This window comes from Nelumbo lutea, chromosome 3 (genome assembly GCF_056320005.1).
Source record: "Nelumbo lutea isolate HS-2025 chromosome 3, American lotus-T2T, whole genome shotgun sequence".
NCBI lineage: Eukaryota > Viridiplantae > Streptophyta > Magnoliopsida > Proteales > Nelumbonaceae > Nelumbo > Nelumbo lutea.
The window spans coordinates 9,978,706-10,005,000 of record NC_142686.1 but is presented as its reverse complement, the minus strand read 5'-3'; the positions used below and the strand labels follow the sequence as shown (position 1 = coordinate 10,005,000).

The 26,295-nt window shown below is 38.8% G+C and overlaps 1 protein-coding gene across 1 annotated transcript in view; it reads right to left on the bottom strand.

The window, feature by feature from the left end:
• Positions 1-23,683, bottom strand: part of LOC148862845 (uncharacterized) — a 72,683-nt gene extending 49,000 nt beyond the window's left edge. Inside the window, exons 1-9 of the mRNA XM_088978674.1 lie at positions 22,975-23,683; positions 14,350-14,412; positions 13,918-14,023; positions 13,675-13,807; positions 13,457-13,544; positions 13,292-13,369; positions 13,132-13,191; positions 12,950-13,054; positions 335-445 (exon numbers count right to left, since the gene is read on the bottom strand). Of these exons, the coding sequence (XP_088834800.1) occupies positions 335-445; positions 12,950-13,054; positions 13,132-13,191; positions 13,292-13,369; positions 13,457-13,544; positions 13,675-13,807; positions 13,918-14,023; positions 14,350-14,412; positions 22,975-23,175 (945 nt within the window). The 5' untranslated portion in view covers positions 23,176-23,683. The remainder of the gene's footprint in view (positions 1-334; positions 446-12,949; positions 13,055-13,131; positions 13,192-13,291; positions 13,370-13,456; positions 13,545-13,674; positions 13,808-13,917; positions 14,024-14,349; positions 14,413-22,974) is intronic.
• Positions 23,684-26,295: the final 2,612 nt, after the last annotated feature.

Below are 26,295 nucleotides of genomic sequence, written 5' to 3'. Positions count from 1 at the left end.
AGGAGAATGAAAAAAACTTGTAAGCCACTTGTACAAAGAAGAGAACTAGCCAAGAAAAATACAGATAGAAAGGTAAAGCATGCAATGATCAAAGGCATTTGCAAAAATTATCAGAAGCATCTTCCAAATAACTATTGTACATCTACCCCAGAAGTATTAAAAGATTAGGACAATAATCAATCTAAAATATTTATGAATTTAAAGAAGGGAGAAATCAATGATAAAACTAGCATTTAAAGGCATTCAAACCAAACCAATATAAAATAAAACAAGAAAGGTGTTAAGAGGTATCTATTCATTATATTTGAAAGGCAATATAAACGAAGTTACGAACCTTAAGATTACTAACAATGGCTTGGGCATCAGGCACTGATGGCTGTAGAGAATACTCTGCCAGAAGAGGCAATAAAGATGATACGAATGTTGATTTTTCTTGCTGTGCAGCCTGAGAAAACCAGATGGTGAACCTCGAATTTTGATTTAGCTTGATAACATAACCCAATGCATTACAAAATGAACTTAACTCCAAGCCCATGCATTCAGTCAAGCTTCACTGACTTACAAGTAAATTTACCATCAGTAGAACTACTATGGCACCTAAGCTATATCAGAACAATGAAAAGAACACCCTCTTACCTCAAAATCCAATATAGTGATAACCTCACCAGGGAAAATATCACAATCCAATTTATTACATAATCAACAAATAAATCCTTAGAGAATAAATCCCTATAAGAAGAGAAAAGAAATTTGAGTGGGCCTGTCTAATGTAGATATGGAAGAAAGGAAAGAATATATGGAAAAACAAATTAATTTTCCAATTCCTACTCCAATTTCAGAATTTTTGAGTGATAAGGATGTTGGCATTTTTGAGTTTTTAAATTTTATTTTCTAGTTGTAGACATCTTATAAATATGGGTTTAAGTTTTCCATAATGTTATTGATATATTGAAATTACTATTTATGGTAACTTTTGGACTTCCTGTTATAATAATTCATGTTATTACTATAAAATATTAGTTTTAGTAGGATTACTATAAAATCACTATTCTGGCGTCTTTACATTAATTTATTTTTAGTAGGATTAGAAGGTATTACTGGGGTTCTTTAGGAGTTAAGAGTCCTCATTGAGTGTCCCTATGGATTACCTACAGATTTGTCTTAGTTTCAAAGCAACTAGAAATTGATTTTGGTCAGTTTCCTTATCCAAATTGGACCCCATGAAGCAACATCTGAGTTCGTATGTTCAGTCTACAAATACAGTCATTGCAATTGAAATTTAAAAAAGTTGATTTGAAGAAATAAGGTTGGTTTAATAAATTCTTGTCGTTTCTATGGGTTACCTACAGGTTGGAAAAGTTCTTTCGATATACAGGGGAGGACATATGAAGTGGAGATGAGAAGAAACGTGAAAGGATGGTTTGTTTCCATTACAGAGGTCATTGGGGATTATAAAAAATTTTTGATTTGCATTCCGGAGGGCAGGGAGAGAAGAGGTTGGAAGGTTTTTGCTGATAGCTTACAGGAGACGCTGACAAGACAAGAGGAAAGGTTACAGAAGACAAAAAAAGTTTTATTGTGATGTAAGGAAAGATACACATGAATCGCACCTTTCTAGAAAGTTTTCAAAGGGAGAAAATTCGGTGAGTAAATGCTCGGAACTGACTTTAGCTAGTTCAAATGGCGGACAAAAATTGTTTTTAAACAAGGAAAAAGAAGAATGGAGACAGAGGCTGGTTCTTTCTGCAGCTACAGAGGTAATAGAGTGGGGGGAGGATACTGGAGAGCATAATGGAAAAACTTGTGCTCAAGTGTTCGATTTCTGTTTTTCCATTTGAAGAGCGAGAAGTCATCCTTGAAGTCAGGGAAGAGTGGAGTAAATTCTCAAACGTTGAATTGGTGGAGACCCTGATTCAACGTGGATTTGGGGTTTTCTATGTTTCTCAAGTAGGATTTGGTTTGGGGATTTTTGGGTTGCCTTAGCTGTGTATTTGGGGTCTAAATGGGTCTTTGAGACTTGCTTGTCTTCTCTCGGTAATATCTTATCACCTCCCTGTTGTTTCTCTTTTTGTTTTAATATTTTTTTTGTTCTTCAAAAAAAAATTTCCTTCTCCCCCACAAAATTCTGGTTTAGTGGGTCTATCTCTCTGCTGTTTACTACAACTGAAATTCTTCTCCTTTTTTTGAACTGAAATTCTTCTCCATTTCATTTTCTTGCTCATTCTCCGGTGGAAAGCAAGCTATCTACTTGATTCTCCATACCTATTCTTCATCCTCGATCACCCAAAACCCCTTCTTCGCCACATCATTGTACCCACCACCAGATCCAAAGTGAAATTTGTAGGACCCCCTATGAGTCATACATAATTGTGCCACCTAAAAAAAAAAAGATTTACGCTGGGAGGCAATACATTTTGGTAATACATTTCAAGATTAACACTAACAAAATCCTACAAAAAAAATGATGAATTGATGTTTGTTCCCAGACCTTTGTAATGCAAGCAGAAAATTTGCTTACCATCTTTTTTTTTTATAATAACAGAAAAATTTTATTAAAATAAAACAGCATAGCATACAAACTGGTCACTGGTGATGAGATGGCACCAAGGACTCAATACAAAAAAGCTTTTGCTTACCATCTATGAACCACCTGCCTGTTTGCATCTAGCATTTGGGACTGGTTCTTTTCTCTTTTTGATTGCAGGTGAGCTCCCCCAACTGAAGTGGGAAGTCTTTTACAAGGGAAAGATCTCCAACAAAAAGGAGAGGGGAAATTCTATAGAGATGGACAAGGGCAGTAGTCTTCTGAAAAACTTTGGGAAGGGAAAAATCGAAAGGTCCCCAGTGAGAAGACAAGAACCGAGGAAGTTATCATGGATATCATTTCAATTAAGGTGGTCTATTGGGTAAAAACGCTAAATGGTTTTGCCTCTTTATAGATCAACACCTAGTAATAACATCAAAATTCAAAAATCAACTCAAATCTGAAATTTACCAAATTCATGAAACTACCTCTATGAAACCAAGTTTTGGGAAGAAATCAATTTTCAGACCTCAGTTTAGGCACCATACCAAAATTCTCTGATTTCTCCAGGGAATTACTTAGATCATAGATCATTCCCCCACTCCCTTTCTTCTTTTTCTTATTCCACACCCACATTACTACCCCTCTTTGATTTGATATGCCTTGCAAGAAACCACTGGATCATTCTCCTCAACTAGTCAATTGTATATGCCCATATTTGTTATCCATTTCTTTTTGTTGATAACAAAAATGTAATCAGGGTGAAAATTAAATTACGCACTGAGAAAATAAACAACACAAAAAGAAGGGAAAAAAGAGCAGAGGGGAGTAAAGAAATGGAACAAAAAGGAACTGTAAAGGATCTTACAGCTACTCGTGGCATGGCAACACCATACAGAAAAGCTCAATACAACCTCCAAGTTCCCATCCAAGATAAATCAGACCCCAGAAACTCCTTATTTAAGTAACAATCTCCCTGATCCCTAGGACAAGCTCTAAATGAGGGTTCTTTATATGTCACATTAGAAAATGTTTGGTATTAGCAAAATCAATACAGTTATGCTTCATATTGATTCTTACTTGGCACTTAAAAAGAATCCAAAAGATCAAGAGAAGGGTCATCCATTTTGCCTGTCTCAAAAAACTTCAAGAAGGAACTTGGATTGGCTTCCAGGTTGAAGCCTGAAGATCATCTGTCAGCTCTATCCTCATATCCCGATCATAAGTATGTTGTTCTTTCCATTTTTTTTCCTGATAGCTCCCATTCATAAATATTGCCTACTCCAAAACTTTATTTCATGTCATATTGTTTGATGTACCATTGAAAATCCAGGTCTACACTCTCTTTCCAGGATGCTTTTTGTAATCAATATAATTTCCAGGACTTGAAGAATGAACAACAGGTCCAGGTAGATTTTTCAACATCATCAAACATCTAAGTTGGATGCTATTACAAAATCAAGGCTTTGGTTAAAAGGGAGAATCTTAAATTATATCTGTAGGTTGAACTTGCATCAATGTGTTGTATCGCCATAGTAAAACTTTTTTTGAAACTGTAAGGTAAAGTATTTCATTACTCAAAAAGCTTATACAAAGAAACCCCTGTACAATGAAAAACTGAACAGAGGATGTACAGATTTGCACATAACACCCAAACAAAGCTCCAAAAAGACTTATCCATTCCTTACAAAAGGAAGATCAAACTCAAAAAAAGAGTTAACATGTCTGGATCTAAATAGAGGATGGACAGCCAGCCAAGAATGAACCATTCCCAATATTTTGCTCAGAATTTCTTCCTTTGAGTGCTGATTTCCTTCAAACATTCTGCTATTCCTCTCATTCCATACAGCCCAGAATACTGCTGCAGGGATGATACTCCAAGCGACCTTTCCAGCCCTGCTTAAGCCTCCAAGATACCACGCCTCTATTAATCCCCTCACATCCTCTGGTAGACATGTTGTACCCCAAATAAACCCAACATTTTTAACCAAATCCAGTGAGGAAACTCACAATGGATCAGCAGATGTCTGGACGACTCCATAATGGCATTGCATAAGGGGCAAGCCAAATCTGCCACTTCTATGCCTCTATTAACCAGGTTCTCTTTAGTTAGAGAAGAAAAACAGTCCCAAATAAAGAAAATGATATCTGATTAAAAAGGGAGGAAGAAGCATAAAGACAGCAAAGAGGAGAAGAAGAGGAAGAGAACGATGGAAGAGAAAGGATGAAAGAGATGAATTGATCGTACACTCTCTCCCTTCCCTGATCCTTTTAATTAAAATGATTAATCACTAATTATCAGAAAATTACAAGTAAGCCCTTAGTGGGGCGGCTAGCTAATTAAAACAAGAGAAAACTAATGCTAACAGGCCCATAAGAAAAGGCCCATTAACATAACAGAACATAAAAAATATAAAGCACAACTGTGGGTTATGGGACATTCGACCCATCTTCTCTACACTCCCCCTCAAGCTAAGCATAGATGTCAATCATGCCCAACTTGCTTGTATCATGTTGTAGCTTCACCTTGGAGACTCCTATGGTAAGAATATCAGCTAACTGTTCTTCAGATGCAATGAAAGGTAAACAAACTTCTCCAAAAGCCACTCCTTCTCTGATGAAATGCCTATCAACCTCAATATACTCCGTTCTATCATGTTGTACAGGGTTGTGGGCAATGTTAATGGTAGCCTGATTATCACAATATAGCATCAGTGGCATGTCATACTCAACACCCAATTCCTCCATCAGGGACCGAAGCCAAAGCAACTTAGAAACTCCATGAGCCATAGCTCTGTATTCTAGCTCAGCTAAAGATCTAGCAGCTAGTGATTGTTTCTTGCTCTCCAAGAAACAATATTACCTACAACCATACTACAGTACCCCAAAGTTGACCTCCTATCATCAATGTTACCTGCCAATCAACATCTTTATATGCTTCCAGTTTCATGTGGCCATGCTTGGTAAAAAGAATACATTTCCTTGGAGTACTCTTCAAGTGACATAAAATCCTCTCTGTTGCTGCCATATGTATATGTCTAGGGGCATGCACGAACTGACTAATGCTACTAACAGCATATGCAATGTCAGGGCGAGTCATACTAGATATAGTAGTTTCTCTAGCAACCTCTAAAACACTCACCTATCCTTCAACAGTTCTCCATTAGAAGTAGAAATCTTGTGACTCGTATCAATTGGGGTAGCTGTTGGAAGGGTTAGGATCCATCATATGGATGTTCGAACCATGCTTGATGGCTGGGCGAAATTTCAAAAATTTCTTAGTCCTTCTAGGAATCTGTTAGTTTTGACAATACAGGGGTATTTTGGTCTTTTGGTTTATCTAGTTGAAAGTGAAAGGTATTCTTTGTTCAAGTTTAAGTTATGTGTCCCATCACTTATGAGGGATAATAATTTCTTTTTGTAACTTAACCCATTCACTATAAATACAAAGTGGGCCGGCTAAAGTGAGTAACTTTTCCACAATAGTCGAACCCTTCTTCCCTTTCTCTTGCTCACGGTAATTAGGGCTCCACCTTTGGATGACTCCATCCTTTGGCGATACCCTGGTTCCTCCTGAGCTCATGCTTTCCTTTTCTCACCTTCCCCTTTCTCCCCCTGGACCTCCCCTATATTTCCTTTACTGCTACTACTCTCCGCACTGTTGTCCAAAGTTATCTCCCTCCTGAAATGCGACCATTCACCGGTTATCTTTTCTCAAGTTCCAGCTTGGATTGTGTGAATCAATCTTATTCAGTTCAGACCTGAAGTATGAGAAGGAAGAGAAGAAGAAGAAGAAGAAGAAGAAGAAGAAGAAGGGTTCGGCTATTATGGAAAAGTTACTCACTCTAGCTGACCCACTTTGTATTTATAGTGAATAGGTAAAGTTACAAAAAGACAGTATTGTCCCTTATAAGTGATGGGACACATAACTTAAACTTGAACAAAGAAGACCTTTCACTTTCAACTAGATAAACCAAAAGGACCAAAATACCCCTGTATTGTCAACACTAACACTTCCCCTCAAGCTGGAGAGTATACAACTTGTCACATATGTAACCTACTCTGCCCCGAGACAGTCCCTTTGTAAAGAGATCTGCCCACTGGTTTCCTGAGCTTACATGAGATGTAGTTATCACTCCACTAATCATTTTTTCTCTTACAAAATGACAATCAACTTCAATATGCTTTGTCCTCTCATGGAAGACTGGATTAGAAGAGATGTGTATAGCAACTTGGTTATCACGACATAGTCTCATGGGTTTGTCAACTGAGAATCCCATCTCTTGTAGCAAATTATTCAACCATACTAGTTCACATGTAGTATGAGCCATAGCCTTGTACTCAACTTCAGCACTGCTCCTTGCCACCACTGTTTGTTTCTTGTTTTTCCAAGGTACTAGATTGCCACCAAGGAAAGTACAGTATCATGTAATTGATCTCTTGCCTAATACAGAACCAGCCCAATCAGCATCTGTATATCCTTCTACCTCAAGAGTTCCTCCACTCTTGTATAGTAGACCATGACCTGGAGCACCCTTCAGATACCTAACAATTCTTAAAACTGCTTCCCAATGAGGAATCCGAGGATGTTGCATAAACTGATTCACCATACTTACAGCAAATGACATATCTGGCCGTGTGATAGTCAAATAGTTCAGTTTTCCCACCAATCTCCTGTACCTTCTAAGGTCATCAAATTTCTCACCTGCATCACCATACTTACAACAAATGATATATCTGGCCGTGTGATAGTCAAATAGTTCAGTTTTCCCACTAATCTCCTATACTTTCTAAGGTCATCAAATTCCTCACCTACATCCACACTCAACTTAGCATTTGGTTCCATAGGTGCCTCAGCTGGTTTAGCACCTAACAGCCCTGTTTCTTCAAGTAGGTCAATGACATATTTCCTTTGACATAGGTTGATTCCATGCCTTGACCTTGCAACTTCTATTCCCATGAAGTACTTCAGCTTACCCAGATCTTTTGAATTGAATTGATCATGAAGGAAGTTCTTCAACCTGTCAATCCCATTACTGTCACTCCCAATTATGACAATATCATCCACATACACCACTATCAAGATTTTCCCATCTTTTGAGTCATGGCTGAACACGGAATGATCTACCTGACACAGTTTCATCCCAAATTTCTTCACAACTTCACTGAATCTACCAAACCATGCACGTGGAGATTGTTTCAACCCATAAATTGCCTTTTTAAGTCGACAAACCTTGCCATCCTTCCCCTGAGCAACAAACCCTGGTGGTTGTTCCATATAGACTTCCTCAACTAAATCACCATGCAGGAAGGCATTCTTGATGTCAAGTTGCAAGAAAGGCCATTCATACATTGTTGCTAATGAAATCAATACCCATACTGAGCTAATTTTAGCCAAAGGAGAAAATGTCTCCATATAGTCCCCACCATACAACTGAGAATAGCCCTTCGCCACTAACCTGGCCTTCAATCATTCCACACTGCCATCAAGAAAGTACTTCACTGTGTAGGCCCACTTACATCCAACAACATGCTTACCAGGAGGGAGAATAGTAAGTTCCCACGTGTTATTGTGCTATAAAGCAGACAATCCCTCTTCCATAGCTTGTCACCACCCTGGAGAGGTAAGGGCTTCCTGGACAGTCTTGGCAGTGGAAACAGAGGATAGCAAGGAGATAAAATGGCAATGGGAAGTAGAAAGGTGAGCAACTGAAACATAGTGAGAGATAGGATGAGATGTACAACTATGTTTACCTTTCTGCAAAGCAATAGGAAGATCAAGGTCTAAAGGAGGTACAACCATAGATCAAGGTCTAAACATTATGAATTTCAGCATAAAATTTTTGAAAAATGGAGAACAATTCACTGCGATCTTTCACAAGATAGAACCATGTCATCCTTGAAAAGTCATCAACAAAAATTACAAAATGCTTATAACCATTGTAGGACATTACTCTATTTGGACCCCAAACATCAGAATGAACTAAGGAAAAAGGACTCAAGACACGACTATCAACTCTTGGACTAAAAGAGACTATGGTGTTTCCCAAACAACTCACAATCCAATGAGGAAAGATGACTTAAGGATGGAACCAGCAACGTTAAAGCCTTGAGAGATGGATGACCAAGTCTACAGTGCACTGAAGAGGAGTAAGAGATGACTGAAATGCTATTGGCGGGCCACCACCATCAAGGTAATACAGTTCACCTGCCCCATGCCCTCCACCAATCTTCATCGCCGTCTTGAGATCCTAAAACACACAAGAAGAGGGATAAAAGGTTATAGAATAGTTAAGTGACTTGGTTAATCTACTAACAGACGTAAGGTTAAACGGGAACTTGGGAACATATAAAACAAATGATAAAGATAAGGAGGTAAGATTAACATCACCAACACCACAAATGGGAGATGGAGACCCATTAGCAAGGGTAACTGTTTGGGATGTGGAAGACTGAGAAAGAGAAGAAAATACATTTGGAGTCCCAGACATATGATCCGAGGCTCCAGAGTCAATGATCCAGTGTGAAGGTTTGGAAGCCAAGCAAGCCATGCCTGATTGGGCAAGAGTAGTTGGGTTCTACTGAGATGATGTCTGAAGGAACTTCTCATATGCCTCACGTGGTACACTCACCATCTCCTTCCCAAAAGCACCAGTAGATGTGGAGGGAGTCTGATCAATTTGTTGATTTTCACAAATTGTACCACTGCCACCAGTCACAGCATGGTTAGCCCAAGTGTTGGGTGGACCATGTAAATCATAGTAGAAATTAATAGCATGCCCTCTAATCCACAGTATGTGCATTTTCTAGTTGCATTACTCCTTCCTCTACCACGACCTCCCCCTAGCTCTCAGCCACCACTGCAGCCACCAGACCGATTAAAACATAGAACCACCTCGGTTTCTTGGAAACCCACGACCACCACCTCCACCTCTATTTCCACGACTTCCCCCTCTAGTCACCACAAAACCAGATCTGTCCAAGAAAGAAGAAGACTCTGTAGACTCAACAAATATCCTCCAAAGATGGGCAAACACTTCTTCAAGGGAGGGAAGAGCTGAACCCCCCAATATTTGTGCCCAAACAGGTTCATATTCAGCCTTCAGACCCACTAGGAACCTTGTCACATCAAGTTGCTCTCGTTGTTGTTGTTGAACCTGAACATCCAGAGTCAGAGGATGATATACATTAAGCTCATTTCTGATATTCCTCATGCTTGCATAGTATTCCTCCAAGCCTTGGTTACTTTGCTTTAGATTAAAGTACTCTTGGTACAGCTAATATACCCTAGTAGTATTATCTTGGCTGGAGTAAAGTTTATTAGCATGGTCCCAGATTTCTTTAGTTGTATCTAGGAACATAAAATTCACTGATTTTAGGTTCCATGCTATTCCACAACCAGGTCATGATTTGTGCATCCTCCTGTTCCCAATCACTGAACCCTAGAGAATCAGAGGAGGGCTTCTCCTCTCTTGCATGTTTTACCTTTTTCTTGACTTTTAAAAATACCTCCACAGATTTTGTCCACGGCACAGTTCTTACCATTCAACTTAATAGATGTCATTTGAACATTTAGGTAATCTGGAGAAATCATAACACCTGTTTTATTGTCATTCCCATCTCCAGTTGATGCCATCTTAACTAATTCACCTTACTTCACAAAGAAATTACTGTTATAAACAAATTATTCACCTTCGAATATTCAGCACAACTTCATGCACCACCACAAAACCCTAACTCACTTTCAGCACCACCAACTTCTCAAAATACACATCACACATCTACCCCACTCACTTTCAGCACCACCGACTTCTCCAAATACACATCACACACCTAATACAAGAGTTGTAATCACTCAGCCATTAAATCAAACACCTACACTGCACACTACAGAACCAATCACACACCTAATACAAGAGCTGTAATCACTCAACCATTAAATCAAACACCTGCACTACACACTGCAGAACCAACCTGTACTCAATTGAACACTCTTCCACCGGAACCTGCTCTCTTTGTACCATCGAATAGAGAGCTTCCTACCAATCACCACAAACAACCACTGCACCACACACTGGAGACATGAAGGCCTCCTACAGAGAAAAACAATCACTCCTTTGCAGCCTTTCCCCTAATCTCCCAGTGATTCTTGAGAAATCTGTGAAACCCTAGAAAAGAGGGCGATAAAAAAAACTGGGTAAACCAGAAAAAAAAAACGAGAAGATCTGAACTTGTTACGTTCGCTCTGATACCATGTAAATCAATCTTATTCAGTTCAGACCTGAAGTATGAAGAGAAGAAGAAGAAGAAGAAGAAGAAGAAGAAGAAGAAGAAGAAGAAGAAGAAGAGAAAGGGAAGAAGGGTTCGGCTATTGTGGAAAAGTTACTCTAGTCAACCCACTTTGTATTTATAGTGAATAGGTTAAGTTACAAAAAGACAGTATTGTCCCTTATAAGTGATGGGACACATAACTTAAACTTGAACAAAGAAGACCTTTCACTTTCAACTAGATAAACCAAAAGACCAAAAGACCCCTGTACTGTCGACACTAACAGATTGAAACCAGTTCAACCGAGCCAGTCCGTTGGTTGGTTTTCCCACAATTTGTATTCGGCGCTGGAGTAGCCCTTGTTTCCTCCATGTTTGAAGCCACGTGTTGGGCCTCCTCTAAACCCTCTAGGTTTAAAATACTAGTGTCCAGGGACTCTGGTGGTGACATTAGTGATCTATCATGTCTTCTCCTACACCGCCTTGACCTACTCCCCCCTCTTCTACGGTCCAGATCGCTCCATCTTTTCACAACAACACCCCACTAACTTCTCACCCAACTCTTCAAAATTCAAATTTTGAATGGGTATATTAATTTTAGTCTACCTGCCCTCTAACATTCTACAGATCAGATTTTCTATCTGACTTTTCTTTTTGCTCACTCTTTCCTTTTTGACGTCAGTGATTTCAGCTATCATCGTGTGCCCCTGTACCTCACCCGCAACTGCCCTCTCCGTCTCCCTGAGCTCACCCTCTTCTCCGGCACCGGTTAAGCTTTTTCCTTCCTCTCTAGTCACCACTTTCCCCTTCATTTTTTGGCTTACTTCCAAATCGATGTCTGAACCTGCCAGGGCCAAGTGGATCAGACGTTTCTCTACTAATACCGCTTGCCTTGCATCCTCCGTCTTTCTGCAGCATTTTGGAGGTATCTCCGGTCACAGGGTTACCACCACCATCTCGCTTTCTTCTAAGATGTTTGTTGTCACCGGTGGGTAGCCCTTCCACTTTGCTTTAAACCTCACTCATTCTGTCGTTTCTTTTGCCTCCTGTGAGTTGTCCATTTCTACATACCTTCCACATAACTCTCCTATTTACCTAACCACTGCTTCACTCCAAAACTGTAAGGGAAGGCCAAATATTTTCACCCGATATTCATCACCGTCATTGAGTGGTTTTCCTTGCCCCTCAGAGTACACCTCCCATGGAACTAAGCATCACAGAACCTTCACCATTTTTCGCCCCTGTTTTCCATACCCTGAGTGCCTGCCTCAGAGGGGAAGATAAATAGGAAGTTTTTCCCGTATAATCTCCTTACTCTTTCCCCAAAAGCTATGCTCCATTTTCTCTCCATCCACTGTTGTAGTTTTGGAACCGAGTAAGATGTCTCCACCGAGCCTACCAGGCATGCTTTCAGGAACTTCTTCCTCTTTTCTTCTCCCTCCCTGTTTACTTCCACAAAAAAGTTTTTCCTTCCAACTTTTACTGTGGCTTCTCCCTCTTTCGTCCATTCCAGAGCTTTGCTTTCTCTGCAAAGGATTCCACTATTTGATTTTCCCCTTCCCTGTATCTTCTTCCCCCATTGCTGCCAAAGGGTTTTCACTTCTGGTAATATGCCTTCCTAGGGTAATTTCCACGGCGTCTCATCTCCCCCAAATGGGGTTTATGTCAACCGAACCTCTCATTGATCATTTTCCACCAGTCGTCACCGTCGTGACACTGTTGGTTGTCTCTGCTAATACCATAATGAGCTCACTCAGCCCCCTCCAAAAGGCTTGAATTTTAAGTGGTAAAGGCACGTATGGATACAGTATTAGATATGAAATTTACACTAGGAATTGTATCTAACACAATAGGAAATCGTTATACAGGTATCAAGATAACATTAGACCAGCACAAATTTGGCTGGAGAGAAGGAATCTTAAATTCACAACAAGGAGGTGAACCTATTGCTCTAGGATGCCTTCCAACTGAAGGTGAACGTATTGTTCCCCCTTGTAAGCACCTATTTGTTACAAAGTTCTCTGGATACTAATTCTTTCAAAAAAATGTAGCTTCATTTATTTAACTGGAATACAAAGAGAGAAAACATTATGCTGATAACACCAAAACAATAATAAAACTAAAGTAAAAATATAAGAGTAACACAAAAAATAATACCTGCAATGCATATGTAAGACGTATGTTCTCCTCAATCATATCTTGCCTATAAGAGATAGCTTTTGATGCAGCATCAACAAGGTCCTGCTGTTGTTGATCAAATGCCTGGTTGAAAGCATTCAGTTTAAGAAATTGCCAATAAATTAACCAGAAACTAAGCAAGCTAAAGCAATTTCACCTACCAAACGCATATAAGCAATGTGCTTTTCCAGTAGATTCTTCTCTTTGTGAATTTCTGCTTCCTGTCAGTGAAATGTACCTTGGCCAAGTTAACATGGAACCAAGCAATATGAAAGATACACCAACCTAGGCAATAGTAAAAAATCAAGTATGTCTTCTCACCTTGATAGAATATTCAGAAAGATGTTTCCTCAGCTGCAAGATCTCTTCTTCATGCTCCCGAACCTTAAGAATGAGGTCCTGTGGCAAATGTAGACCTCGGTCTATCAAGCATCACTACATGAAATTTCTGTTGTTTATTTCATACAAACAACTAATAAATAAAACCTGCTTCCAGACACTGTTTGAGTTATTTGACATTAGCCCTCGTCCAGCTGAGCCATATTCAGTGTCAAATTCACCTTCTCTTTGGTACCTATCATATGCATTAAACAAGAAAATCTAATAAACAAAGTTGTATGTGGTCATATTAGCTAGTTTTCCAATATAATGTGAGCAATAGGGAATACTCAGTGATGCATTTTACATATCTGATGTGAAGATACCTGCTTGGAGAAAAGGATCTTGAATCTAATTGGGAAAATTGAGAGAAGCCAGCATTATCTACAGCTGCCTGCCCCCTAGGAAGTGCCTTCAAATTTCCATTTACCTTGCTGCCCTCAGAGTAATGTTGACTTTCTGCATGATTTTGTGAGGCATGATCCTCAGTTTTTGCCATTAAATTTTGATGGAGAGCTAGAGTGCCCTGTGAATAAAATGAGGTAAATTATCTATCCGTCTACTCATACCTTCTTGGCTCATTTCAGAAGTAAATGATTGACGTGCTCTATAAGGTCCATAGATATGCTTGCCTCTCTCTGAATGAGGTCCAATAACTGTTGAATCATCTGGTTTCTGATAAAATGACACAACTAGGATTTATTAAAATATAACTTCAGGGAAAGAAAAAGTTGGTCACACAATGAAATGTTCTCATTAATTTACTAGTTTTACATTAAGTATGTTCTTGCTCCATCCAAAACAAAGTATGCTTCTAAAGAGACTTTTTGTTTGTGCAAGTGCTCTCTCAATATTGATGCTTGTAATTATCTTCCTTTCATTAGTGTAGGTTCAATTTTTTACTATTGGAAAGGAACTTGCATATATTCTAAACTGTAAGGTTAAATTGCAGTCAAATATTAATTCCTCTATAGCAATCAGAAAATAACAATTGCACTTACATATTTTTCTAGTTCTTGGTCCCTCTTTTGAAGTTCATTCCTCAAGCGGTTATTCTCTTCCACCTACAAAAAAGGTGATGCAATATAACTGATGATAGTCACCACAAGCAACACAAACATATATAAAAGCTACAGCATGAATACATGATTAAACTTAGAATGGTTTATACAAGTAATGCAATAGTTCACAAATTCAAACTACAGAACAATGATTATCAATATAAAAAGATTGGTGAGGTTATTTGGCAAACAGAGAAACTATATCCAACCACTTGACCAACAAATTAGCTACAAATCAATCACTTACACAATGAAGATAGTTTTAAAATGGTGTTTCTACAATGAAGATAGTTTTAAAATAAAATTCAGATACAGGTATACAATATTATTTAGTTGCAAACGTATATAATCTGGTAATGCAGACATGAAATATTTTTCATCTATAAAAAGTTTTACTAGTTAAAAAATAAACAAAAAATGTCTTTTTTATTTTTTGGGAGGGAGCAAGAGAATATGATGAGATCGTGAAACAAAAACAAAAAAGTATTTTTTCTTTCTTCTTCAAATAAAAAAAAAAAGGCAGAACCTTTCTCTCTTGGGGGATCCATAAAAAGAATGAAGTTATGTTAGTAAAAACAGAAGGTGAAAGGATAATTCTCAAGTTGGCATATGATGAATGAAAATGTGTTGGGGTTACACCAAATTGAGAATATGATGAGATCGTGAAACAAAAACAAAAAAGTAATTTTTCTTTCTTCTTCAAATAAAAAAAAAGGCAGAAATTTCTCTCTTGGGGGATCCATAAAAAGAATGAAGTTATGTTAGTAAAAACAGAAGGTGAAAGGATAATTCTCAAGTTGGCATATGATGAATGAAAATGTGTTGGGGTTACACCAAATTGAGATTGAAGGAGACTCCAAATTGTTGATTGAGTGGCTGCAATCTGGTAAGTTGGGAGCCTGGATTTATAGACAACCCATAAGGGAAATCCACAATATAACAAGGGAGATCGGTGCATGCTTCAAATGGACAAGGAGATCAGCTAATGGTTTAGCTGACACGTTGGCTAAACAAGGGACTATGAGGGAGAGTATGTTCTGGGCAGTTTTGTAAGAAAGATTACTGGGGGCTCAATACCTACTTAGGGGTTGACAGCTGTACTTAAATCTGGAAAGTTATTTTTGAAGTCATTTAATGAAGTTACCGTTTCCAATTAAAAAAATGAAAATGTGTTCTGAGTGGCTTGGTATTTATTGTATCAAGTAGGCTAGATATTTAGCAGCCAAAATGAAATTTTTTTCAACTGTGTCCTTAGATCAGTCAACCCTTGACTTCTTAGCAAGTGAAGGAGTTTGGAAACTGAAGCTTTTTCAGGGACCTTCCATGATGCAATAACTTTTGTACTTATTTCTGAATTCTTTATTCATGTATGGTGAAGTGTCTAGGTATATGTGACAAGGCTTCTTCTCCTTTGCAAATGCACTTATTTTCCCCAGTAATAAAGTAAAATGTTACCAACAAGAGAAAAGAAAGAAAAACAAGGAGTTTATTAGATAGAATTTCCTAGAGAAATAAGTAGAAGGCAGACAAGGCCCATGAAGATGGAATCACTGTTGATATTACCAAACGATACATCTGTTCCACCAACTGAGAACCCTAAACCAGCTCACTCATCACAAGACCCCCCCCCCCAATGACTATCAGCAATTTATCAATGTCATGGACTCTATCGGGCAACTAGAGATCAACTTAGCTGATTAGTTTGGGCAATGAAAAGGCAATTGATTTCACGTACTTGCTTACTATTTATCTTCAATGTCACTCCAAGAAAACCTAGGAAGTGCATCTCCTAGTGATGCTAGGTTTCACTCATGATCGTGATGGTGGCTTATTTATTAATGTTAGAGTTAGCCGAATAAGGGTAGATTAGTCAACTCACCTTGGTTAAGTTATGAACTTATGTGGCAGTCTTATTAGAGGTTCTCTGTCCCATACTTAAGTAGGGGCAGTTTAGTCCTTGTACATTTAATTAGAGCCTAATCACTATTAAGAGGTCGACTGATAGGGTTTAGCTATCAGGTTCGACAGTTCTTTCATCTTCTTCTTCTTCTCCTTCTCTTTCTTCTTCTCCTTACTGGTTCGGACTACTGTAGCAACAGTAGAAACATGGTATCAGAGCAAGGTTCGTGACAACTTCAGTTCGTGCTTCAGTTCTCTCCTTTTCTTCTCTGGGCTGTCAATGGAGAAAAGTGGTTCGTCCCAGGCTTGAAACATCTCAGCTCTTCTTTTTTTTTTCTGGTGTGCAGAACCTCCTTTCCTAAGAAAACAACTTCAGCAGTGAATGGTTGGCTGAAGCTCTCAAACGAAGGTTGGTTATCTCTTCTCTTTGTGCTGTTGGTATTTCTGGGTTGAAAATCTTCAAGAACTTGAGAGGACTGATCAGAACCTAGAGAACTAGGTTGGTTGTTGCCCTGGTTCTTGGAAAAATTCCAAGAACAGGCTGTGTTTACAGTGACCAAATGGTGTAAGGGCTGCTGCTGGTGGCCGAATAGTATAGGGGCTACTGTAGGTGGCCGAATGGTGCAAGGTGTAATGCAATGGTACTAGTTGAGTTCTTGTTGGTCTTGTGGTGCCCTCTTAAAAGCGTTTAAGCAGGTCTGTATTGTGTGTGACATCTATGGCTGTGTGGTGGTACTTGTGATGCACAAACTCTGTTGAGTAGTTGTAAGAGAGCTTGCATGTGATTAGTAAGTGCTGAATTAATGTCGGTGTAGTCTGTGTTTTTTTGTGAAATCAGTAGTGGTGTGGATAAGAACAAAGGCGTGTGTATCTATCATTGTGTTTAGAGACTGCTGTAGGTTCTGGAATATCAAACTCTTGACAACAGCACTTGGTGATTGGAAAAGTCAGATTAGAGGCAGCATTGAAAGAGTATCATGGCAGCAATGGGAGAAGGCTGTAGTGATCAAAAACCTAGTGTGGTGGTTTCCTCTGACTATATAGGTGTACAGATGATCTCAATTAAACTGAATGGTGAGAACTATGTTCCATGGGCCAAGTCGGTGGAAGTTTTTCTCAAGGCAAAGAGAAAAGTGAAGCATGTGAAAGAAGATAAACCACCGGCTGACTCTCCAGGGTTTGATGATTGGGAACAGGAGGATGCTCAAATCATGACATGGCTATGGAACAGTGTGGAACCCAAAATAAGTGCCAACTTCATGTTCTTAGATACAACTAAGGACATATGGGAACATGCCAAGAAGCTGTATTCTGGGCAAGATAATACTACAAGGGTATATCAGCTCTATCAGAAGTACTTTGGTCAGCAACAAGGAAATAAAACCCTAGAAGAGTACTATGCCAGTATGAAGAACCTCAGAAATGAACTCAATGTCTATCATTGAGTACTTTGGTCTGCAACAACTAGATGTCACAACGTTCTTAGTGCGGTTGAAATCAGAGTATGAACCAGTTAGGGCCCAAATATTGGGGGGCTCTACCCTTCCTACACTTGAGGAAGTGTTTGCTCAGCTTCGCAAGATTTCTTTGGGACAGATAGAGAATCCCACACAGTCTGATAGATCAGCTTTTGTGACAGCCAGAGGAGGTGGATGTGGTACGAAAGGGGGAGGACATGCCTCCCGAGGAGGTCGTGGTGGTGGTGGTGACTCAGAGGAGGCCGTGGCAAAGAAAAAGGCAGCTCTACAAGGAAGTGTACCCACTATGGCAGGGAAGGACATTTGGTAAATTTCTGTTATGATCTCCATGGCCGCCCTCCCTCTAAATGGGCCAATCATGTTGTTGCTGGTGGGGTTGATGTTAGTGATAATCAACAGGCAAACCTAACTCCTTCCACATCTACATTTGTTTCCAGAAGGGAGATGGTGTGTACCGCGTGATGAGTATGAGTGGTTCCTTCAGTCCGCTTCACAGCACACTACTGCTACTCTTGGCCACTCAGGTATAGCTTGCCTATCATCTAAAACCTCTCCTTGGATTATTGACTCTGGAGCCTCTGATCACATGACCGGGACTCCAGGTGTGTTCTCTTCTCTCTCTAAAACTTCCACATCTCAAACTGTTACCCTTGCCAATGGTTCCTCCTCTCCCATCTGTGGCGTTGGCAATGTTGACATGGCTTCTCTTTCTTTATCATCTGTTCTATATGTCCCTAAGTTTCCATTCAATCTTATGTCTGTTAGTAAATTAACCAAGACTCTTAATTGTTCTGTCACTTTTTTCCCTTCCTCTTGTGTTTTTCAGGATCTCAGGACGGGGAAGAAGATTGGTGGGGGGCATGAAGGTGGTGGATTGTATTACATTGACGGTGGTGGATCGTCAGTTGCACTTTAGACTTCACTCACTCCTCTACAGTGGCATTGTCGACTGGGACATCCTTCTCTCAAGGCACTCAAGATACTAGTTCCGTCTTTGAGTCATTTGTCAGTGTTACAGTGTGAGTCGTGTCAGTTTGGGAAACATCGTCGTGTTTCCTTCAGTCCTAGAGTTGAAAGTCGTATGTTGAGTCATTTTGCTTTGGTTCATTCAGATGTTTGGGGCCCAACCAAAATAGAGTCTTATAATGGTTACAAGTATTTTGTCACTTTTATTGATGATTGTTCAAGAATGACATGGAATTATTTAATGAAAAAAATGAGTGAATTATTTTCCATTTTTCAAAAATTCCATGCTGAAATACGTACACAATTTGGTGTTCCAATCAAAGTTCTTCGTTAAGATAATGGTCGTGAATATTTTCTTACTTCCTTTCAACAGTATTTAGAACAGCATGGCATCATTTATCAAACTTCACATGCATCCACTCCTCAACAAAATGGGATGGCTGAACGGAAGAACCGTCATCTCCTTGAAACGGCTCAATCTATTCTTCATCATATGAGTGTTCCTAAACGGTTTTGGAGTGATGCTGTACTTACTGCGTGTTTCCTCATTAATCGGATGCCCTCCTTTATTCTTCATGGTCAGTCTCCCTTCTCTATCTTGTTCCCCACCTTGTCTCCCTTTCCATTAACACCTCGTATCTTTGGTTGTGTGTGCTTCGTTCACACCGAGTCCTAGAATAGACAAGTTGGATGCACGCTCCATTAAGTGTGTCTTTCTTGGCTACTCTCGGACTCAAAAATGGTACAAGTGTTACAATCCCATTACTCGGAAGTGCTATGTCTGTCCTGATGTCACCTTTTTTGAGTCTGTTCCCTTCTTCTCAGGAACTGAAGCATCTTAGTCTCCACCTTTACTTCCTCTTCCTTTTCCAGTCAGTGATCCCGTTCCGGGTGTTCCTATTAGAGTTGACTCGTCACCTCATTCAGTGCAGATCCCTATTGAACGACCACCAACTCGGCAAGTGTATACACGTCGAACGACACCAGCCCCTCCTCCAGCTTCTACCTTGTCCGCGGATCCTGTCGTTGCTCCTGTTGCTGAACCCTCAGGACTTGATCTACCCATTGCCTTACGGAAAGGTAAATGTAGTTCTACTCTCCATCCCATTTCCAATTTTGTTTCAGTATCTCGCCTTTCCGCCTCACATCACCAATTTGTTTCACTATTGTCATCTATTTCCATACCTAACAATGTCCAAGAGGCTCTTAGTTCACCTGGGTGGAGGCAGGCAATGGAGGAGGAACTCTCTACTTTTCAGCATACTCACACGTGGGAGCTCACTACTCTTCCTCCTGGTAAGCATGTTGTGGGTTGTAAATGGGTGTACACTGTTAAATACTTGCTAGATGGTAGTGTAGAGCGTCTGAAAGCCAGACTTGTTGCTAAAGGTTATTCACAGTTGTATGGAGTGGACTATATGGAGACCTTCTCTCCAGTGGCTAAGATTAGCTCTGTCCGTGTGTTAATTTCCCTAGCAGTTATGTATGATTGGCCCCTATTTCAACTTGACATAAAAAATGCCTTCCTTCACGGTGACCTTATAGAGGAGGTATATATGGAGCAACCACCTGGGTTTGTTGCTCAGGGGGAGGCTGGTAAGGTGTGCAGACTGAAAAAGACAATTTATGGGTTGAAACGATCGCCTCGTGCTTGGTTCGGGAAGTTTAGTGAAGTGGTGAAGAATTTTGGAATGAAACAATGCTAGGTTGATCACTCAGTGTTCAGCTATGACTCAGAAGCTGGAAAGATTTTATTAGTGGTCTATGTGGATGATATTGTCATAACTGGCAGTGACAAATTGGGGATCGACAAACTAAAGGTCTTTCTGCAAAATCATTTTCAAACAAAAGACCTTGGGACATTGAAGTATTTTTTGGGTATAGAAGTTGCTAGATCAAGACAAGGTGTAAACCTGTGCCAAAGAAAATATGTTCTCGATCTATTGGACGAAACAGGACTGTTAGGTGCAAAACCGACTGAGACTCCTATGGAACCAAATGTTAAGTTGAGCAGTGATACAGGGGAAATATTTGATGATCCTAGAAGGTATAGATGACTAGTGGGGAAGCTGAACTATTTGACTATCACGAGACCAGACATCTCCTTTGCAGTCGGTGTGGTGAGCCAATTTATGCAGAACCCTCGTATATCTCACTGGGATGCAGTTCTTAGAATTGTAAGATATATGAAGGGAACTCCAGGCCGTGGGCTATTGTATAAACCAGGAGGAAAACTTGAAGTAGTTGGGTACACGGATGCAGATCAGGCGGGCTCTGTGTCTGATAGAAGATCTACTACAGGTTACTGCACATTTCTCGGAGGAAATCTTGTGACGTGGAAGAGTAAAAAGCAGACGGTTATGGCTAGAAGCAGTGCTGAAGCCGAGTACAGAGCCATGGCACACACTACATGTGAATTAGTGTGGTTGAGGAATCTCCTACAAGAAATCGGGTTCCACATGGATAAACCTATGAAGTTGTACTGTGACAATCAAGCTGCGCTCCATATCTCATCCAACCCTTTTTTTCATGAGAGAACAAAGCACATAGAGATTGACTGCCACTTTGTGAGGGAGAAGGTTCTTACTGGAGAGATAAGCACAGAACATGTAGGCTCAGGTGATCAGTGGGCAGATTTATTTACAAAAGCCTTAAGCTCAGGGAGAGTGAACTATATATTTAACAAGCTGGGATTATATGACATATATTCTCCAGCTTGAGGGGGAGTGTTAGAGTTAGCCAAATAAGGGTAGATTAGTCAATTCACCTTGGTTAAGTTATGAGCTTATGTGGCAATCTTATTAGAGGTTCTTTGTCCCATACTTAAGTAGGGGCAGTTTAGTCCTTGTACATTTAATTAGAGTCTAATCACTATTAAGAGGTCGACTGATAGGGTTTAGCTATCAGGTTCGACAATTCTTTCATCTTCTTCTTCTTCTCCTCTTATTCTTCTTCTCCTTCTCTTTCTTCTTCTCCTTACTGGTTCGGACTACTGAAGCAACAGTAGAACCAATTAACTACCATTGTCATTTTGACTCAATGACCAAACTTGCCTCATCATTTAATTTACGTGTTGTGCCCTTTAACTCCATTTTTTAATATCCATCTATCTTCAATATAAGCAGATTCAAACAGAAAATATGTGCGAAGGAAAGAAATTTAAAAATTAAAAAAAAAAAACATTTGGATGGGTGCCAAGATTCTTTTTTATCAGTAAGAGATGAAATTTTATTGATATTAAAGACACGTACAATGTCTACACCATGGATGCAAACATTGTAAAATTTATAAGTAGAGGAAATAAAACAAAGCAGAAAATTTTGATCCAGCTCCATCAAGAGCCCCAACCCATAACATTATCAGTTTTATCCCAACGAGTATTGACCCCACCTTAATTCCTGTCTATCTATCAATCTATGCCTTCACGGGCAAGGGAGTCAACCAATGAGTTAGCTAACAAAGGGACCAATCACTTCTTCTTGTACATTAACACAAAGTAAGAGCAACTGTGCTTTCACTGTGAATTTTTAGTTACAATTTTTTTTTTGTATTTAAAAAAAAATAAAGCAGAGCCAGATTAAATCTGAATTTGATCCGAGTCCATTAGAATTAGAATTCAAATCTGAAGCTTTCAAACCCAATCAGATCTGGATGCAAGTTTTCAGTAATCCGATCGAAATCCAATTCCATTGCAATCCTATTTGCCTTGTGTTTGGTATAAAACACAGTAATGGTATTAAAAAAGAAAAAGGTAAGGAAATTTATATAAACCCTCCCCTTCATTTCCCATTTTTTCTTTCGAATCAAACACATCCTAAATGAAAAAAAAAAAAAAAATTATTATCTTTCAAATATCTATCCAAAACTGACGATTGCATGCAGGGTTCACTGTACAATTAAGAACATTTGCTTGCTTAACCTACCATAACAAGTATACTAAATTGCACGGGCTATTATTGAACTGCAAAAGCAAGAATTACACCCAACTGCAGATAATTCAGGATATAGTCTTGAACGTTAAGCAAACCAAATATGTACAAAATAAGACAGAGCAAGCCTTATAAATAGAGCTCAGTTTTCAATAACGCTTTAAAGTCAACCTTCATTTGGGGGGTGGGAAAGCATCACAACCCTCATGTAGAAATGGACATTAAAAATGGGGAAATTTAAAAAGAAAATGGCGACGAGCTAATAGAAATCGTCGAAGAATCGACAAGTTAACCTGTTGCTTGATGGTGTCCTCAGCGGCTTGAACTGCCTTCATGATCTGTACTAAGTGTTCCATCGAAGAATCGTCGATACCCAATCTCGAAAACCTGTTAACTAAGCCTCCGATTCCGTTCTCCATCGCAGGGTTCCACTGGGATCGAGTCTCTTGAGTGTAAACTAATTGGCCCTTAGTGCTTCCTCTGTAATCTGCCATTACTAGAAAACGAAGGGATTCGGCTTCATTAAGGCAGCTCTACCAAGTCCAGTAATATGAGATAAAAACGATTGAAACCGAGGTAGATGTTAAGCACGAGGTTCATGGAACTTGCAGATCGATATGAACTTAGATGATTCAAACCCTCTGGAACAAGTAAATGTGGAAACGTGAACAGCGGGTTTTGAGTAGTATTAGTGTTCCTCCGCGAGAACTTTCTTTGTGATGTCCGATTGGCAAATTTCTGGGGGGTTCCTTCTCTGCTTCTTTATTTTCTTTTCATAATTTAAATCTCTTTTCTTTTTTCTTCTTTTCTTTATCTGATTTCTTTTGTTTTTCCCCTTTATTCGGTCTTCTACGCGCGCGAAACGGCTCCAGCCTCCAGACAGTCGTGACCCATGAATCCGAGATTGCTTGGTTAGGAGATGATCAGTTGAAGACTTTGCTCATGTCAAACCTCAAAACAACTCAAATACTGTCGTTATCATGGAGCAGCTGATGATAAGGTATGGTTATCCTACCGATAGTATTCTTATATTTTTAGTTACAAACCGTCGATACTTCCTGTGAAAATCTAAGATGCAAAATATTCCGATTTGATTATTTTAGGCCAAAGACGATAGGACTAGATTGACTTTTTATCTAACTCTGGAAATATACCGGCATGTTGGCAGTAATAAAAGGACAAGATGTCGCAGTAATGATGATGATTTCATCTGGATTGGTGCTGTCAAAGATAAAAACGGATGAAGCGCAGAGAGAAAGGAAGTCATGGAATAGCACAATTGCATGATTTTTTTTTGGTATTTTACAATTGCATGATTTCATCTGCGGCTAGAGCCCTAGGTAGGGTAGGTATTACATCACTAAACTGATTATTTCGTTATAATTCTGTGATAAAATAAATAGAGCAACTTTTAGCTGTTCAGCTGGCTGTGGAATTAATGATGTGGTTCTACGCCAATATTATAACTGAACGTAACTGAACTACTTAAATGTTCAGTGGGTTGTGGAACTCAGCCAGTCCGCGGCTTAAAGTGTTCAGAATTCAAATAAATAAGATGTTGAATGATTATGGGGTAATGTATTTTTATGATCAGTGTGAAGTGTTGTTATTGGTTGATTAATTCATATAGGGTAAAAGACGATAAGCTGAAGTTGCTGAACTATAACTTTTTATTCTTTGTGCTTTAATGCATAAAATAGTAATATTTAAAAGTGTAATAATGTATCCAAATTCAGTAGAGAGGTTTATCAGAAAGTGGTGTCTATTTTCAGATCACCCCGGACCGAACCCACGAGCTGGCTCTGAAAGACTTGAACTATGTTGACCAATATTAATCTTCCTTTTTACCAAAAAATGAAAAAAAAAATACTTCAGCTTCAACAGTTAAGGAGCTAGCAGCCTCCTTAAAACCTTATACCAAGGTTTTTAAAATTGACTCGGACGAATCAGTTAGGGGTCCAGTTTCAGGTTGAATAGTCAGCCCGTTTTTAAAAAAATAATAAAAAAATTTAAAAAAAAAGTAAAAAAGCATTGAATAGTTTAAATGGTTTAACCGCTCGGGTCAATGATTTATTGACCAATTCAATTTTTTGGCAAAAATTCAATTTTGGAGAAAAATGAAACCGATCACCTAATTGGTTCCCAATTTTTCTAGTCCGACCGTCCGGTCCAGTTTTGAAAACCATCCCTTATACACTATATGACCAAGCAATAAACTTTTTCAGTTCAACCATCTCAACTCTTGGAATTCCTAAAATTTGAGCTTTTCAATTCAACCATTTCAGCTGGTAAAGCTCTCCTCCAGTTTATAAGAGAACTTAAACATCCACTATAATTTTAAAACCATTATTGACTTAGGCGGTCAAACTGCTCGACCAAGAAATTGGTCACCAATCATGTTCTGTTTTTTCCTTCTCCATTATTTAGAAAAATAAATAAATAAAAAATAACTTTGAATTGGTCAATGAATCGCTGACCCAAGCAGTCTCAACATTGTACCATTCGCCTCAAATAATGGTTCACAGTTCAATGAAAAACATTTAAATTTTTAAGAATTAAAATAACCCAAAAAAATAAAGTGAAATTTTGAGAGATCTAGATGGAAGGGGAAGAGAGGGAATCTCAAATCTCAGATTGTTGCAACCCCGGCAATTGTGAACAGAATCACCATTGATGTCTCCATCACCATTGCCGATCACCATTATCGCTGCTGCTTCTTTTTTTCTGATATATAAAATATATAGCATATTTAAATCAATGGCTTAAACTATTAAACTCGGATGGATGATCATTGACCTAAAAATTTATTATTAAAATGGTTTTATTTTCAAGCTAATTTTTAAAACCTTGCCCTATAAAACGATGTCAGTGGACAAATAATTTCATTTGCATGTAATATCATGTTTACCTTGTAATATTAGTTCAAATACTCAATTTTACCCTTTGATGACTGAAAAAAAAAACAATTATTTTTAAATAAAAAAGACAAAAAATAAATAAATTTGAACTTCTTGTTCACGTATTCAGCTCAAATTTAAACAAACTCACTTGCAATATAATTACTTATTCATTTGGAAGATTAAAGATAAAGAGGCAAACTCATGTGTTTCCTCTCTAACAGATTTAGCTTGTTCCGTGTGACGATGTTGGTTATTTCTTATGAAACAAGGAAAAAATGTAAAAAATGAGTGGAAGGTTTCTTTGGTGGTCATCTACGTACTTCAAGCAGTACCAAAATTGGGTTCTTCTAATTCTAAGTCTACACTTTGGACTTATATCTTGAAAACTTAAAAATATTGAATCAAGGAATAAAGGATTTAATTTTCGTTGCTGTATTAAACAAGATATCCAAGATCTATGATAAGATACACACCATCAGGCATCAACATAACACGATCAGGGACGAAAAGCCACCATAAGCCTTCCCTTATGTTACATGAGATGAACATTCCAACCAATTGACTGGCTTATTGGAATCCTAACAGTTAGAAAATGGGGTTATGGAAACTTAGAGGATAAGATCTGAAGCATGTCTAAAGATATTATCTTTAGAATGTTATTTGCCCCACTTAGTTTTATTGAGCTTTCTGTTGGGTTATAGATAAATTTATTCA